Source organism: Myotis lucifugus, unplaced genomic scaffold (assembly GCF_000147115.1).
Source record: "Myotis lucifugus unplaced genomic scaffold, Myoluc2.0 scaffold_15, whole genome shotgun sequence".
In the NCBI taxonomy this organism is placed as follows: domain Eukaryota; kingdom Metazoa; phylum Chordata; class Mammalia; order Chiroptera; family Vespertilionidae; genus Myotis; species Myotis lucifugus.
The window spans coordinates 10094459-10112508 of NW_005871063.1; the positions used below are offsets into that span (position 1 = coordinate 10094459).

General features: G+C 35.9%; 1 protein-coding gene across 1 annotated transcript in view; it reads right to left on the reverse strand.

Annotated features, from left to right (window-relative positions):
- DGKB (diacylglycerol kinase beta) overlaps positions 1-18050 on the reverse strand; it is a 508498-nt gene that overhangs the window by 297240 nt on the left and 193208 nt on the right. The window contains exons 16-18 of the mRNA XM_023750675.1: positions 17726-17842; positions 8635-8708; positions 5300-5374 (exon numbers count right to left, since the gene is read on the reverse strand). Of these exons, the coding sequence (XP_023606443.1) occupies positions 5300-5374; positions 8635-8708; positions 17726-17842 (266 nt within the window). The remainder of the gene's footprint in view (positions 1-5299; positions 5375-8634; positions 8709-17725; positions 17843-18050) is intronic.

The following is an 18050-nucleotide window of genomic DNA, read 5'->3' on the forward strand; positions in this document are numbered from 1 at the left end:
ATATTACCTGTACTTTGTTTATAAATTCATTTGGATTTCTATGTAAACAACAGTTTCATATGCTAATAACAATGGTCCTATTAGTGATCTCTAATTGTTATAATTTTTATTTCTATCCTTGTATTGTGTTGTCTGGAGCACCAATATATTATTGAATTGGTGTATTCATAGGTAACCACCATATCTTGTTCCTGAATTTAAATGGGATACTTCCAGGATTTCCCTGTCAGGGTGATATTTGCTGTAGGGATTTTCTTTTTCATCTTTGAATGACTCATTTTATAAGGTTAATAAAGCTTTCTTTTATTCTTGCTTTGGAACTTTTATTATGAATTACTGTGGATTTTTTCTGCATATTTTGAGATGGATGATCCCATTTAATCAGTAAAATTATATATTTCTGCATTCTCATTATTCTTTCATGTACTAAATTGGGTATTGTTTATTAATAATTTTATAGGGAATTGGAGCTGGTTTTGATAATTTGCTTAGAAGTTTTGCATCTAATTTTATGAATATAATAGACCATTTTTGTTCTTGATACCATCTCTAATTTTTATCACAATTATATCTCATGAACTAAATTGCAGCGTATGCCTTCATTTTCTACTTTTAGAAGCATTTTTAGAATTTTGAAAGTTCCATAAAATAAGTAGCACTTGTATATAGACTATTCTGGTGAGTCTTTGATTTCCTTTTTTGTTTTTTTAAATATAAAGATCTTAATTGTATAATATCTTTAATAATTATTGAACAAAATTTTGTTTCTAATTTCCCTAAATCATTTTTTCAAGTTAAATTTCAGTATGAATTTATCAGTCTCCTTTAATAATTACTGAAAAATATCATATTTTCTAATTCTTCCTAAACCAGTCATATTTCTGCATCAATTTGTCTATCTCCTAAATTTTCAAATATTCTGTCATTGAAGCCTACAAAAGCTTTCAAAATATGCCAGTGACTGAGAAATTTACCATAGAGCTCATTGTTTCTGGTGAAAGCCTAACTGTCCATTTGACTCACCATTGTTCTTCTATTCCATGATGATGTGTCATCTCTTATTCATTCTTGTTTTCTTTAAAAATTGTCATCATTGGTTCTTCAGCAGCATCCTACCCCCAAACATAAATCCCATGTGACTGTCAGACCAGCTTACTCTTGGTAAATTGATTGCTAAATGGGTTGGAAAATTGATCTATCTCACCCTCTTAATCCACTCAATGTTTTCTCTACATTCATTCATTCCTTAGTTTTTTTTTAATTCATTAAATAGTAGCCTTGGAGAATTATTTACTCATTCTGAGCATGTTTTTTTAGCTTTAAAATGAAATTAACATCTCCTTCATTCGACTGTTAAAGATATAAACAAAATGTATATGCAAATAAATTACACTGTACTATTCACAGATAAAAGGATGGGGCAAAAGTAGGTTTACGGTTGTGAGTACATGCAACAGTTTATTTTTGTATCATTTATTAAGTATTATATTATTTTCCATATGAACAACTATAAACCTACTTTCACCCTACTCTGTATTACTAATGTAATTATTTTTTCCTTTATTGACGTAGTATATATGTTTGCTACTCCTCCATTTTCCTAATTCCCCCACATAAAAATTATATCTAATATTTTTTTGGCATGTCTACACTCAGGGAGTTCTTCCCGGCTTGGTCTATTAAAAAAATACACAGAATATTCACTGCCAGTGCTCACTAAGTTCACCATCTCTATGACATAACATATATTTTATTAGTTTAATTTGCCTTCCTCTACTAAAACATAAGCGCAGGAGGGCAGAAAGTGTCACTTTTGCTCAATGTGCTTTGAGAATGCTAAAACTTGTTAGGGGCATCTGGTAGTTGTTTGAATAAATATACACTGAATATACATTACCCTTGCTGTTATTGTTAAGAAGCTATCTTTACCCATTTTACTTAGTTGTTGCATAAATATTCTATTTTAGTGTGGACTACACTATAAACTATTATTCTTTCTAATTAAATTATAGGAGTGGGTTACTACATCATCATTCTTAAAGGATTCTGAAATAATAATCTACTATCAGTTTACCTATTTTGGCTCATTGTCATTGAACTGCCTGTCACATTGGACAAAGATAGAAATTGCGAAAGATCGCCAATTTAAAGGAGGTTGTGGAAAATCAGCATTCTACACTGCTGCTAGGATTGTAATTTAGTACATACTTTTTGTATAGCACTTCGGCAGAACTTTATATAATTAAAAATTTGTCAAATTTGAAAATATTGTCAAACAATTCTACCTATATCAACCTATCCAATGAATATATTTGAATATACTTTTTTAAAAACATACCTAATTTGATAGATATTAACTTAACATGGTTTACAGTCACTTAAAAGTATAGGCATTCTAAATGTTTACCGATAATACAATGCTTAGCCTGGCCAGCATGGCTCGATGGTTGAGTGTACACCTATGAACCAGGAGTTCACGTTTCATTCCCGGTGGGGGCACATGCACGATGAACCGGTTGCAACTCGATCCCCAGTAATGGAGGCAGCCAATTGGTGACTCTCTTTCATCATTGGTGTTTCTATGTCTCTCTCTCTCTCCCTTTCTCACTAAAATCAATAAAAATATACTTTAAAAGTAATAATAGAATGCCTAACAAAAATATAGAATATTGTGTAGCTTTAAAAAATAATGGAACTGGTATTTATCATAAGCTTTTGAATATAATAAAAAAACTATTCCACCCAGGCTCAGTGATTGAGCATCAACCTATGAACCAGGAGGTTGTGGTTTGATTCCTGGTCAAGGCACATGCCTAGGTTGTGGGCTTCGTCCCCAGTGAAAGAGTGTGCAGGTGGCAGCTGATCAACGATTCTCTCTCATTATTAATGTTTCTCTTTCTTCCTCTCCCTTCCTCTATGAAAACAATAAAACTATTTAAAAAGAAGAACTACTCCAAGTAATATTTAAAAATCTATCTTTACAACATATATGTCTAATATGAATATATTATATATATATGGATATATTATATGTGAATACATTACATACATACATTACATTTTATGAAAAAGTTCTGGGAGTATACATACAAACAATTCACAGTGGTGATCCCTAAGGAGTGGTAGTGCCTCTAGGTTACTTTCTAAATAATATTTATTGTAGTATGGGTTTTTACAAGTATTAATTTATTTTTTTCAATCTATAATAATAAAAGCATAATATGCTAATTAGACCAGACATCCTTCTGAACGACCGTCCAGATGAAGCCAGGACTGCGAGGGAAGCCCGGGTCCCAGGTGTCGGCCAGCGGCCAGAGGGAAGCCCGGGTCCCAGATGTCTGCCAGAGGCCAGAGGGAAGCCCGGGTCCCGGGTGCCAGAGGTAAGCGAGCCGGTGCTGGCAGCCAGGGGAAGGAAGGCCTACTCTTGCACAAATTTCATGCATCTGGACTCTAATATTAAAATAAAGTGGAGGATAATAGGATGCCTAAAATTAAAAGAGTGAAAGGGAACATGTAGTATATATTTAGAGTAAGGAAAAAATAAAATGAGTAATCAAAGCTAAAAGCAATGTTATGGCAATATATTTACATAGAGCTAAAAAGTGGTCATGTTGCCTGGCCAGTGTTGCTCAGTGTTTGAGCGCCAACCTATAAACCAGGAGTTCATGGTTGGATTCCCAGTCAGGGCACATCCATGGGTTGTGGGCTCAATCCGCAGTAGGGGGCCTGCAGGAGGCAGCTGATCAATGGTTCTCATTATTGATGTTTCTATCTTTACCTTCCTCTCAGAAATCAATATATACATACATATACTTAAAAAAGTGGTCATGTTAATTCCTATAAGTAGTATTGATAATAAATAACGTGAATTGAGGACATATTATGTGTTAATCACATTTTATAGGCATCATCCAAATTAACTTCAGAACTATCCTATAAGGCAGCTACCATTTTTCTCTTACAACCAAGATAATAAAGACATGGAGAGTTTAAGTCATAAGGCTCGTGATTAGCAGAGTCAGTAGGCATCGCATTCAACTATGAAACACAGGGCAAATCCTGGATGTATGCAGTCTAGGTGGCGTGACAGAGATCTTGGAATGACTACATTTTTGATTGCACAATTTCTTAATTCCGCAGAATAAGACCTACTTCTTTTAAGTTCAGAGCCTATTGATAAAGGAGAAAAATAGCCATCCTGCCTGAGCCTATTTGTTAATATCAAGACTTTAACTTTTATTTGTCGTTATCTAGATAAGGACTTCCTGGGTGTGGCTCACCTACCCAATCATCTGATCATGATCCTTGGACTCTGGAGTCTGGAGCTTGACAATGGCATTGTTCTGAACTAAATGCTCCTGGTGAACCTTTTAAAGCAAGTCCCTTCCGCAGATCACTGCTCTACATTTGAACAGGGGCCCTGGTCAGAAGCAGGGAGTGCAAGAAAGAGATAAGTGTAATTATGGGAACCTGTGCTAATGATCGAAGTGCACTGATATTTATTTAACATAGACACATTAGTACACATTTTACTCTGAGCACTTAAAATAGTACAATTTCAATATTTGATTTCTAGTTTGTGAGACTAATGGAGGAGACGTATTTCAATCATACTACCTGTTTGTAAAAAGAAGCTTGTGTAAGGTATACAGAGCTTCTCTCCCCTCATCGGGTCTAATGTTTACTTTCAGGGTGAAAGAGAAAGCAGGTCAGTGGAAGATGATGGCATTAATTAATGAGGCCAAATTAAGGACAATTTATTTCAGTGCATATTTGTGACATCAAAAGTATATGATTTCTGTTGTGAAAATGATTTTATTTTTCTATATCTTACCTATTAACAACAACGTATCTAGTAAGAGATGATACTCATTAGATTTTGAAAGTGCTAAGTTAATAAAATCATATTATGATTTTGTTTCTTTGTTAACTAGCCTTTTCTTTACTCTTTAGATTTATATGCTATATTTTCTAGGGGAGTAGTTTTTCAAACAGATGGTTTAGAAGTTGAAGCACCCAGCTAGTGTGCGTATGCATTTGTATGTGAAATTATTATTATTAGCACTAGTATTAATATTACCTCACAACATTTAGAAGAGAGGAAAATATATTTGAAGCAGGCTATTTTGAAAACCAGCATCTGCATTGCTTTCTTTTATGTAGTTGATAGTCTATGTTGTTGTTATTTTTGATACAGTGATCTAGCTGCTGTATTCAAATAACATTATTTAGGTATGTCAGGCTTATTTAATTTATTTATTAAATGAGTCAATGGTTTTGACATTATCCTTGAACTTACCCTGGCATTGGTCCATTTCCAGCAAGACTGTAAACCTGACGAGGATTTAGTAGATATTGGAATTTTCTGTAAATTCTATACAGATAAAATATGGAAGAAAAAAATTAGTGGTACATCAACATTTTAAATAAATAGCACCTCTCAATGTTATAATTACATATATGGTTATAATTATATACATTTGATAACTTTTGTATTAATACTATTAAAAATATAAAAACTTAATAGAAGCTAGTGGTTCTTTTAGGAAAAGCAGCTTAGTAGTCATTTATAAAGCAATCTATATATATAAAAAGCCAGCGACTGGAACACCATAAAGATCACAATGACTGGTCACTATGACGCCCACTGCAGCCAGCGAACCTGCCCGATCAGGTAGTGGGGCGGCTGGCCAACCTCCCATGGCCCCTCCCTCCAGACGTCCCCACCCCTAATTGGCCACTCCCACCCCGATGGGGGCAGAGTGGCTGGCCAACCACCCCGCTGCCCTTTCCCCCAGGCTGGCCCCACCCCCCACCGCCAATCAGCCTGCCCCACCCTGATCAGCCCGCAGCCCCTCCCCCTGGCTGGCCCCACCCTTGATAGCCCCCACCTATCCCAATTAGGGGTTGGGGCCAGCTGGCCAACCACCTGCAGCCCCACCCCCAGCCAGCTCCACCCCCGATCAGCACCCACACCCCATTTGGGGACAGGGCAGACCGAAACACAGCCCATACCCCCTCCCAACAGTGGACCCACCCCCAGTAGGCCCCCCCACCCCAATCAGGGGTGGAGCCTGCTGGCCAATTGCCCACGGCCCCTTCCCCCAGCTGTCCCAGCCCTGATGGGCTCCAATCAGGGTGGGCCAGCCGGCCAACCTCCTGCCATCTCCTCCTCCCAATAGACCCGGCCCTGATCTGCTCTGATTGGGCCTCTGTATAGTTTATAAATAGAAATAATGATATTTGTATTCTATATAGGCATTTAGAACATTATTCTGCATTTAAATATTATTTAGCTAATTAAATTTTAAATAAATATTTTGAAATTATCAGTAGACAATTACTTAAATAGCTTCTCTTAACAGATCCCTGTGAAAGTTATAGGATACTGAGCCAACTTAACAGAGTTGAACACTATCTATTCCATTTATAAAATCAGATTATGCATGTGTATGTATGCAAGCAAAGAAAGTGACCACAACTGCCTAATTATTTTACATAAACAACCATTCAGGTCTTAAAATTGATAAACATTTCAATAGCACATATTAAAAAATTCATTTTTTTCTGAAAGAAATCAACCTCTGTACAACAAATGCAACAGAAATGTTTCTAAGCACATATATTGCCCATATGCTTGGAAGTCTTAGACAAAAAAAAGAGAGAGAAAATTTAGTGTTTTTACATTAATTTGATATTCATGTACAATATTACTATATATAAGGGTGGGCAAAAGTGGGTTTACAGTTGTTCATATGGAGAATAATACAATAATTAATAAATAATAATAATAATAATACAAGAAAAAAACTCTGATTTGCATACTCACACTACAAACCTACTTTTGCCAACCCATGTATTTTTACAAACACATTCTTATAATGTTTGCTAGCAGAAACTCTCTAAATTCACTTTGTAATGTCTGCTTTACCCCCACTCCCCAACTCCCAAATCTGCTAGAACCCTAACATTCTAAATATTGATTAATCAGATCATCTAGTTTCTCAAGAAAGATCTTAGAGTCATTCTCCTTTTTCCCAGCACCTGAATGTGGTTGTGGACAATCCTGTACTCAAGTAATATCTATAATAATAAAAGTGTAATATGCTAATTAGACTGGACATCCTTCCAGGTGACCTTCCAGACAAAGCTGGGGCTGCGAGGGAAGCCAGGGTCCCCGGTGCCTGCCGGCAGCTGGAGGGAAGCCCGGGTCCTGGGTACCAGGGTGAAGCCGGTGCCAGCAGCCGGGGGAAGGAAGGCCTACTCTTGCACAAATTTTGTGCATCGGGCGTCTAGTCTATCAGACTTGGCTAGGCCATCTCATGCTTTAATTCAGGCTTTCACGTTCTCTCACCTGTTCTATAAAAGTCATGCCTCGCTAGCCCTCTTCTATATTGCTATTTAAGTACAGTTATGTTATTTCCAAGATGAAAGGTTAGAGTGAATTTATTCACAATATAAAATGTTTTGTTATATTTGGAACAGTTTATGTCTCATCTTGTCCCTCCTCCTCCTTAATTTTTAACCTCACTGACTATCTCCTGGTTCCTTGAAAAATGCCACGCCATTTCACAAATCTTTCTTATTTTACTGGCAAACATTTACTTATATCAAAACCAATTCAAAAACTAGTTCTTTTCCAAAAACTTATCAGTCTTAAGAAATAGTCATTTCACCTCTGAACTTTCCTAGCACCTTTATTAGAAACATTTTCAGTTTAGCATTTATCATGTGGCATTGAAATGTATCTGAATATTGATAAAAGGAAAAAAACTTTTAAACAGAAATAGTATCTTGTTGATTGAAAAGTGAAGAATATTCTTCATTTCATTGAAATACAGCTGGAAGTTAAATAGGAGGAAAGAAATTGCTTTACAAAATTTTGGTTCGTGGAAATATTTCAACTTCATTATTTGGTAACCTCAAAGGTAATTTCTGTTTTATTATCATAATGTTTGTGTTAATGTTTTTAATATTATTGCTCCTTATTTGGTTGAGAGTAGTAAAAACTTCTAGAAATTATTAAACCACATATTTGTTTATAACTATCCTCTTTAGAAGGATATAAGATTTGTCCCCCAATGTGGTGATTTTCACATTTTTATTAAATATTATGAATTAATTATTAATTCCATTCAAAAATGACATTTTTGTATTGTTGGCCCAAATATTGAGATATCTGATATGCAGCTCATCATTACTCATATTAAATGTGTTTCCCATATGTGTTTCTTTGGGAAATATGGCATCATGTTCTACTAAATGCACACACAGGACATCTTTATACTCTTTGTCTAGAAGCTAGATATCAATTACGTTCCTCAGTACTGGGTAATGGCTTACTGAAATCACCTACTGACCATCAACGGCTAGGGGTGATAGGTATGGTAGAGAAAATTCAGATATCTGAGCTATGATAAAAATGTTTATAAAAGGGCATTATTATTTTCAAATTCCAATTGTAAAAATAAGGAGAGGTCATACCAATATACTACAGATAGATGCTAGCATTACTTGTTTCACATCAAAATTAGTCAACCATGAGAAATAATGTTTCTAAATATTGTACACCACAATTTTAATTAATCTATTTACATAGATATGACATAGAAATATGACTTGAAAAAAACATACCGTTCTCCTTGCTTCCCACCACTTTTGGGGTTTACAAAAACTAAAAGCGGATGAGTGCCAGGAACAGGAGTAATCTAGGGGAAAAAATTTTTATATAGACAAATTACTGTTAGTTCTACATCATGGAATACCAATTAGCAAATTCAAACATGTGGCTCTTTCATTCTTAAATGTGGATACCTAGATACACCGATCTATTTAGTTATTCAGTTAATCACTGTGCTTTCAATACATACATATCAATAGGAATGCTCATTCCACAAAGAGTGGTAGGATCTAGCTAGGTAGGTAGGTATAGGACAGAGAGAAAGGCAGCTCTGAGAAGGGAATAAGTGTGAATAACTATGAAATGAAAACAAAAGGTGTAATTTGTGGTGCAATGAGTAAACCAGCAAGAATACAGTAGAGTATACCGGGGAAAATCTATATATATAAAAGCCTAAGCAACTGGCCGACCGTTCGACAGGTAGCTATGACACACACTGACCACCAGGGGTCAGATGCTCAATTCACAATCATGGAAACATGGAACAGACTGGTGAATCTCAGAGGGAAGGGGGGAGGGGAGGGAAGGAAGAAATTAACTAAAGATCTTACAGGCATCATAGAGGCCCGGTACACGGATCCCTCGGCCTGGCCTGCAGGTATCAGGCCAAAATAGCAGTCCTATATCCTCCAAGGAGTCCTGGATTGTGAGAGGGCGCAGGCCAGGCCAAGGGACTCCACCAGTGCATGAATCCTTGCACTGGGCCTCTAGTATTAGAATAAAAATAATCATATTATAGCGTGCCCTACTTTTATGGAAGAACTGCACTTTGTGCCATGTGTGGAATCCATCTTCCCAACCATTTGTGAATAAGATGGTTTAAGGCCCCTATCAGCCTAAAAGCGCCCCATTTCACATAATGTGTCTGCAGAGCTTTGTTTGCCTGCTTGGAGGCTGCAGGTGCAGGTATTCTGGACTATTTGGTAATCTGGAGTCCGTTAAATTGGCCATGTCCCTACAGCAGTGATGGCGAACCTTTTGAGCTCGGTGTGTCAGCATTTTGAAAAAACCTAACTTAACTCTGGTGCCGTGTCACATATAGAAATTTTTTGATCTTTGCAACCATAGTAAAACAAAGACTTATATTTTTGATATTTATTTTATATATTTAAATGCCATTTAACAAAGAAAAATCAACCAAAAAAATGAGTTCACGTGTCACCTCTGACACGCATATCATAGGTTCGCCATCACTGCCCTACAGTATGCCCTGCACTGCTTTCTTCACTTCTCATTTTTCGGTGGAACAGAAAAAGGGCCTGTCCTACTGGATTTTATGTTCTAGTGGAGAAACAGACAATAAACAAACAGACAGACAAGCACATTTAGGAGTGAAATATCCCACGAAGAGAAATAACGCAGGTCAGGTGATAGCACTTTATTGGTGGGGGGTAACATTATTTTTGATACTATGGTAAAGGAGAACTCTTGTATTTTACATGACTTCAATGTTAAGAAGTAAAATATTAAAAATATTTTACCCCTACCAATATAACTCCCATTTAAATACAGTTTGACAAAACAGTATTTTAATAATAAACATTTACAACTAATGGAATCCTCTCAATATTAAGATGAAAAGTTTTAGGTCATTTACATTTTCAAAATAGATACAAAGTGTTCTTTGTTTTTATTTCTACCCTAGAAAGTATCCTTAAATATTTAATATGACAAAACAACCATGGCATGTCCTTCCTTCCTGTTGGGTTAAACAATCCACCTAAGATGAAAAATTCTGCCAACACATTTCTCTCCCATTCTTAAGTGAAATGGAGTTTTTTCTAATGACCACGGGCAAGGTAAAAATGTTACAATCTTCACATTGCTGTATGAGAAGGTTGTGTAAGATATTCATAGTTGCTCTACTGTTATCAAACTAGTTTTCATTACAATTTATTCTGTTTCTGTTTTATTTTACCTTGAAAAGAGGACAAGGCTTTTTGTTCCTGAGTTGTTTCTAATTCAGTAGGAAGATGAGATGAATGAGCTGGATCTGTAGTAACTTCCCAGTTTGTTGCCCTGAGCTACTAGTAAATGCGCTTATTCAATTAACGTATAGAAGTGCCTGCAGGTCAAGCCATGGTGCTACTAGAATGTCACACATACCTTTCTTCTCTGACTAAAAGCCAAAATGATGAAAAACTGAACACACCTTTATTTCTCCTCCTGTTATAAAATCAGATACCACTCCTAAAGTTTTCACAGGCAAAATAGCAGTGCTACCAGATGTGGGTTTTAGTTGATTTCTGCATTTAATCTGAATTCTCACTCCTTATTTTTAAGTAGAGGTGAGAATCTCAAGGTAAAGAAACAAATTTTGAGAAAATCATTAAATCTAAACCCAAATACACATTGCGATGATCCTCCACAAACTCCACATTCAGCTTACCATTATAAGAGACTACTAGAGGCCCAGTGCATGACATTCCTGCACTGGGTAGGAGGGTTGGGGGGGCACTCAGCCCAGCCTGTGTCCTCTCACAGTCCTGGACCCCTCAGGCCTAAACCGGCAGGTGGACATCCCCCGAGGTGTCCTTAATGATGCTGTGGAGGTGGGAGAGGCTCCTGCCACCTCTGCTGCGCTTACCAGTCGTGAGCCCGGCTTCTGGCTGAGCAGCACTCCACGTGTGGGAGTGCATTGACCACCAGGGGGCAGCTCCTGCATTGAACATCGGCCCTCTGGTGGTCAGTGCATGTCATAGCGACCAGTCATTCCACTATTCAGTTGATTTGCACTATTAGGGTTTTATTATATAAGGATATTAAATTCACACTGGGTTGAATATTTGGAATGTATTTGAAAATATGTTTTAGAAAACCTTTCAAAAATATTTATTTATTGAAATATGTAAATTAAATATGTAAATCATTATTTTTTATCAAATAACTATCACACTAGAATAAATTACAATATGTAGATAACCTAAAAATACAAAAAATAATGATCTCATTTTTATGAGTGGATAAATGGATAAATAGATCAAGTAGTTCATAATTTAGATAAAGAAAACATTTGAAAGAATGGTGCTACCCTACAAGATACAATAGTCAAATACCCAAAATGGAAATATAGGAATAATAAAACCAATAACAACCTTTTCCTTATATATCCCCTTATAAGAAATTAGGTTTCAAAATAAAACTATATTAAGATAAAATATCACAAACTTAAGATATTTATTTGTAAGTTCTCAGGCACTGTGGAATACTCCCCTTTCGATAATTATGTAAACAGATAAAACACCTGATCTCAAGTAACCTGTATTTAAGAAGTGATAGGTGATTAAATATCAGCACCATTAAGACTGGTATTAAGGGATCATTTAATGGTGTTATACTAGAAATGTCAAGGTTCCAGGCAGATATGGCATCTCTTTCAATGCTCATTCAGAAAGCTTTAAAATTCTGTAAACTTTGTGACAATAAAAAAATGCCAATCCAGCAAAGTGAATTTAGGTACCAGTAGACCAAAGGCAGCGTTCTTAGGTTGGAGACCCAAAGAGCTCCAGTATTATAGAGCCATTTTCAATTCTGACAAGTTAAAAATAAACAACTACTGTGTTCATTAATAATTCTATATAATAAAAGGCTAATATGCAAATGGACCAGACAGCGGAACAACTGAACAACCGAACAACCAAGCAATTGGTCCCTATGATATGCGCTGACCACCAGGGGGCGTGCACAGAATATGATGAGCATTGGCCATGGCATGATGGTAGAGCAGGTAAGCAGGGGCGCCAGACCAAGGTGGGGCATCGGTCGCTGTCTTCGGGGCGAGCCTCTGGTGGTTAATGAAAATTCTTTGCTCCTGCATGCCATGGTCCCACACGGCACTCACATCTGCTGCCAGTGCCAGCCCTGCTTGCACCTGCAGCCGGTGCTGGAGCCACCACTCGCACCCACTGCTGGCACTGGATGCCAGCCCTGATAGCCCCTGAGGGCTTCTCCACCGTCCCCTGCTCCTGAGGGTTGATCGGGGCAGCAGCCACTGCTCACACCCGCTGCTGGCACCAACCCCAATCGCTCTGTACCATCAGCGGGTGCGAGCAGGGCCAGTGACATCAGTGTGTGGGAGCAGTGGTGATGGGAGCAGGGCTGCTGGCAGACAGGGACAGGGGACCAGGGGCCACAGCAGGAGGGGCCGGGCAGGGCCGAGACCCACCCTTGTGCCTACCGCAGCCTCTCGGCCCACAGTTCCTTTCAAGGTGCACGAATCTGTGTACTTGGCCCCTAGTCCTGAAATAAGAATTAGTATCTTAGTAGCAGAGTATCTGCTATTGCTATTTAGTTCTCATATTCCTCTTCATCCTTAATAAAAGAATGCTGGGCAAAGGGTAATTTTGTAAGGTCACCCCCTCTAATCACAGCTTTCATCTATAAACCAAGAGAAGAGGCCTCAGAATGTACATGCCAGCACCTTGACCTTTAACTTTCCAGTCTCTTGCCAGCACCTTGACCTTTAACTTTCCAGCCTCTAGAACTGTGAGAAGTAAATGCCTGTTGTTTAAGCCACCCAGCCTATAGCATTCTGTAATAGCAGCCCGAGCTGACCAGTACAGAAGTGTCCTATGGAAACTCAATATATGCTCTTTATAAAGGAAGAGTAAGAGCTTCTAGCCACCTTTCTCAGGATGCCAGCATGGAATTTGATATCATGAGGACCAGCAGCTATCACTGACCTTGAAGATATCATAGGTGGAGGTTGGAAATGACAGATGATAGAACCAGACCTGATAAAAATGTGGAGCTGCCTTATTAGCTCTGCTTCTAAAGGTCCTACTTCTTTACAGGAGAGAGAAAAAAAAATATTTTGTCTGCACTACTGTTATATTTTGTTTATTCCTTCTCTAGCCCCCCCACCCCTTAATTTCTGCAGAACCTAACTGTAATTGATGTAAAAAAAAAAACAAGATCCAAAGGAGAAAAGACCTGCATACAGATGGAACCAGGCAGAGAAACTTCATCCTTCATCAAATTTGTAATTATTTCTAGTCCCTGAGTGAATAACAAAAGAAACTTGATTTCAGAGGGTATGAATAGCCTCTGTATTTCATGTTATCTTATTCTCATTATTTTATTTTCTCATTATTAAATGTTGGCACTTTTCAGTTAATCCTTCTGTAATGTAAAATAATAGTCTGAGAGATAAGGGGAAACGTAGGTATTATTAGATGTGATATTTCAATTAGTATAATCAATATATTTGATTCCAGATCTTGTTTTCCAGAGCTGTCTAAATCAGGTAAGAACTAACTTCTAGAATTCACTCTAAGGGAGGTCATTTGTATTGTGATGCAAATCTTATATACTTAAAGGAATTTAAGTAGACTAAAGAAATACAGTTTTCTTAGTTTCTGAAAGTGAGTATATCTGATTTCCACGAATTATTTTTTATGGAAATATCTTACAATAATCTTTTTATGTTTTATATTTTGAAACAATTTCAAATTTACAGAAAATTTGCAAACATGGTAGAAACTTTTTTTCATGAACAATTACAGAGTATGTTGCCAAAATGATTTTTCATCACTTTTGCTTACTTTAGGATTGCCAACAAACAAGAACATTTTCTTACATAAATATAATACAACTTCAAAATCAAGATAATAACATGATTCTAGACTAGCTTCTTTTGTTATAAAAGCCATTACTGAGACAATTGGTGAAACTTGAATGGAATTAGGATTAGACAACACTAATATGTCAAGTTTATATTCAACTTTACCAATTCTTTTTTGAACTAACTACATTTTATATACGCTTTAACATAAAAAAGTTGATATTTTATATTCGAACAATAATTCATTTTTCCTTTCAAAAATTATGTTTAATGTGTTTAACTTTTTTTCTCTGTATTGAATTTTTTTTGGTGACACTGGTTAACGAAATTATAGAAGTTTCAGGAGCACAATTTTACAACACATTATTTGTGGTCTATGTCCATGAGTGTTTTCTCTTTTTTGCTCAATAATTGTGAAATAAGATGTACAACTCAGTTATTTTGAAAACTGATTTATTGCCATCCTAAAATATCACATTTGTTTTGTTAAATATTTTGGTAGAATGAGAGGGTGAAGACAAAAATATGAATATATTAAAAATTGGTTATCCTAAAACTATTTGATCTTGGAAGTAAATATTTATAGAGCATTTGAAGTAATTTTAAGTGGAAGATTATATAAAACATATGAAAGGTGAGTTACTCTGTCTAAAGTTAAAAAAATTACCCTGAACTCTCAGTCTCACATTACCTACCACTGGACTTGAGGCATCTCTACAGAATCTGATGCTTCTCAAAACAGTTTTTAAGAAACATTAGGATTGGGTAATGCAGAGTAATCTAGAAAATACTAATAACAGGAAAAAGTATTCAAGGAATATTTTAGAGCATGTGTGGTACTTAAAATCTTGAAGAATAATTATAAATTAGGTGTGAAAAGAATTCACAAGGAAACATTTTATACTAGATTATTCTCTATAGAAAATAGAGCTAATTAGATAAAGTCATATTCACTCACATAGAGAGGCAATTTCATACAGTAAATATTAAAGGACATGGCTTTCGGAGCAGGCTGATTTGGAATCCCAGGTCAACCACTGCTCTCTATATAACCTCCTTCCCTTAGTGATCTCATTTTAAATGATGGCTTTAAGTTCCATCAAAATGCCTTTCACTTCCAAATTCATATCTGTCTTCTGTCCTAAATTGTAGATTCACATATCTGTCTGCCTACTTGACACCTCCATTTAGATGTCTCCAAATTTCTCTCCAAACCTTACTCACAGAGATCCTTCTCCATCTTTTCAATTGTATGAGTCAATCATTTTTGAGGTGTCCCTGAAGTCTCACTTCTAATCTAACCATCTTACATAAAATTATAGACAACCCCAACCCTCTGTCCTGGCACTCCTTACCTTTTTTCTTTCCATTGTCCCATATCACTTATAAACTAGTGCATTATATGTATGGAGACAGGGACTCACTTTAAAAGTTGTTGTAATGCTCAAAGTTGTTGTACTACTCAAATTATCCTGGACAGAGAGGGAGTTAAAATGACAATGAGGAACTGATTATAAAATAACCACCAGGCTTGAGCCCAAAGTGGAAAAAAGACAATGGACATGGACACACACACACACACACACACACACACACAACCAATCAAAGAAAAGGAATTAATTGTTATACATACACCATATAGTTGTGTATTGTGCATAGGTGTTGTACAGTTTAGTCTGGTGCTGATTTTAAGAAGGAGATATTGCAAATAAGAAAGAGTAGGAAGAGGGAGAAGCAATTCTGGTGGGGGTAACACTGGTTTACTTTTAGGTATCTCAGTATAAAGTTCCCCTCTTTGTCTTGTGTTAAGAATATTACAAACTACATTTTTTTTTATCTTCAAGTGATCCTTTTTTTTGAAAAGTTTTCTCAAAGAATAATTAGGACAAAGTACCTTTTGTTTAATACACTTTAAACAATTGTTTTGTTTTTCTACTTATTGGTTCACATGGGGATAGTCACCTGTATCTTCAGAGCTCCTGCATGCTAAGAAGTTGCAGTTTCACTTAAACTTGATCATATGCACTAAAAGTAAACCTCTGGTGTGGGTGATGACAAAGACAGAGTGTCTAACCACCTCTATTTGAAGTCCCCTAGGACTCGGGTTAATTAATGAGACTCATCCTAAGGTTATACATGATCTATTACTTCCTCTAATTAGAAATAATAATCCTGATCATTATGCTGGTTAGCTGGAAAGAAGTAAGATGAATGTGCTTAACTATGATTAATAGTCTTCTTTAAGCAGTGTAGATCTCTTCTGTCACTGAGTTATATGCAAACTGGAAAGCAACTCAATATTTTTAATGATATAATTTTTTTAAACTCACAAAAAGTAATTTTCTTGTACATCTATTTACCTTTTCTGATAAACAAATATTTTATTATTTTAAAATTGATTACCATACAAAAATGAATTATTTTACCATTTTGCATGAAATAGCTATCCAAGATTTAAGTATATTTCCTTTTTAAATGTTATCCCCAAAATTCTGTTAATACCTATGTGTATCATGTTTTACTACATTCTACTGATGTGAAACAGTCTATTTTACCTAATTATGAACTAATACTCTTAAATTCAAAATATTATAATGATGATATCATTAAGTTATATTTATTTGCCACTGTTTTGTAAGGGCCAATGTCTATACTTTGCTTCTTGACAACTTTCCCTGATATTTTTATATGCCACAGAAAGTGTGAAAAGTTATTGTCTGGCTAGTAGGATGAAACTCATAGACATAAAACGTTAATCGCCTACTGTTTTTAATGTGACTTATTTAGTTGGAATAAGATTGAATATTTACAATTATTTTTGAATAAAAAATGCAACTTATACTGACATGTCAGTGTAAAGCTTCTAAAATACTGCACACACATTTAATTTTAGTTTAAACTCTGGGTAAAGCATGGTCTGATTATTCAAATCTTAGGAAACTGAGAGGAAAAAAGGTATCATTCTAGTACATGTATGATTTTTATTTAAATCTGCAAAAGTAAATGGAAGAAAAAGGTGGTCAGGAATTTAGCATTTATATGCCTGTTAAAATGCTGTAGCCAACGAGATGGGGTACCTTAGAGTTAAAACACATAATAAATTCAAATTAAGAATAATATTTATCTCTTATGTTATAAAGCAAATTCACTTACTACACCTAAAATATTACTATAGCGCCTAGCATAAACTGTTTAAAAAACAATGTATATTTTCCTTTCCTGTTGAGATGTGCCTAGCCAAGTGTAAAACATACTTAAATGAACATAACATCATAAATGATTAATCTGACCAGAATGTCACTCTGTTAATCAGCTATAAAACTGATGTGTTGATAAATTAATAAAGATTTTTCGGAAGACATCTTCAGAGCTATTCTGCACATTAAATAAATGCGTTGATACCTTGACATATGCCCCTCTAAGAAGAGCACAGCAGTAACAAATGTGAAAGATACTAAAATTTATACTTTAAAAAATCATACCTGCAGGCCTTGTCCATCCACAGTGACCGAGTTGGCTCTTTGCATTTTGTTCTTGTCCGTCACTTTGTTTGGCTGCTGGGAACCAACCTTTTCCTTTTTCACTGTTGCTTGTTTTTCCTGTAATAAAAAAATCTATTTAAAAAATGTTGAATCATTTTACTAGAAGGGGCAACATATAGATTTTCATGGCTACAAATTTGGGCCCAAATTACTAGTGACTAATACAAAAGCAGTTACTTTCAACTGGCTCAATATACTAGTAAATGAGAGATGCATGATCAAAATATCAGTTAAAGAAAGAAGGTGAAAGAAAACCAAATTGTAT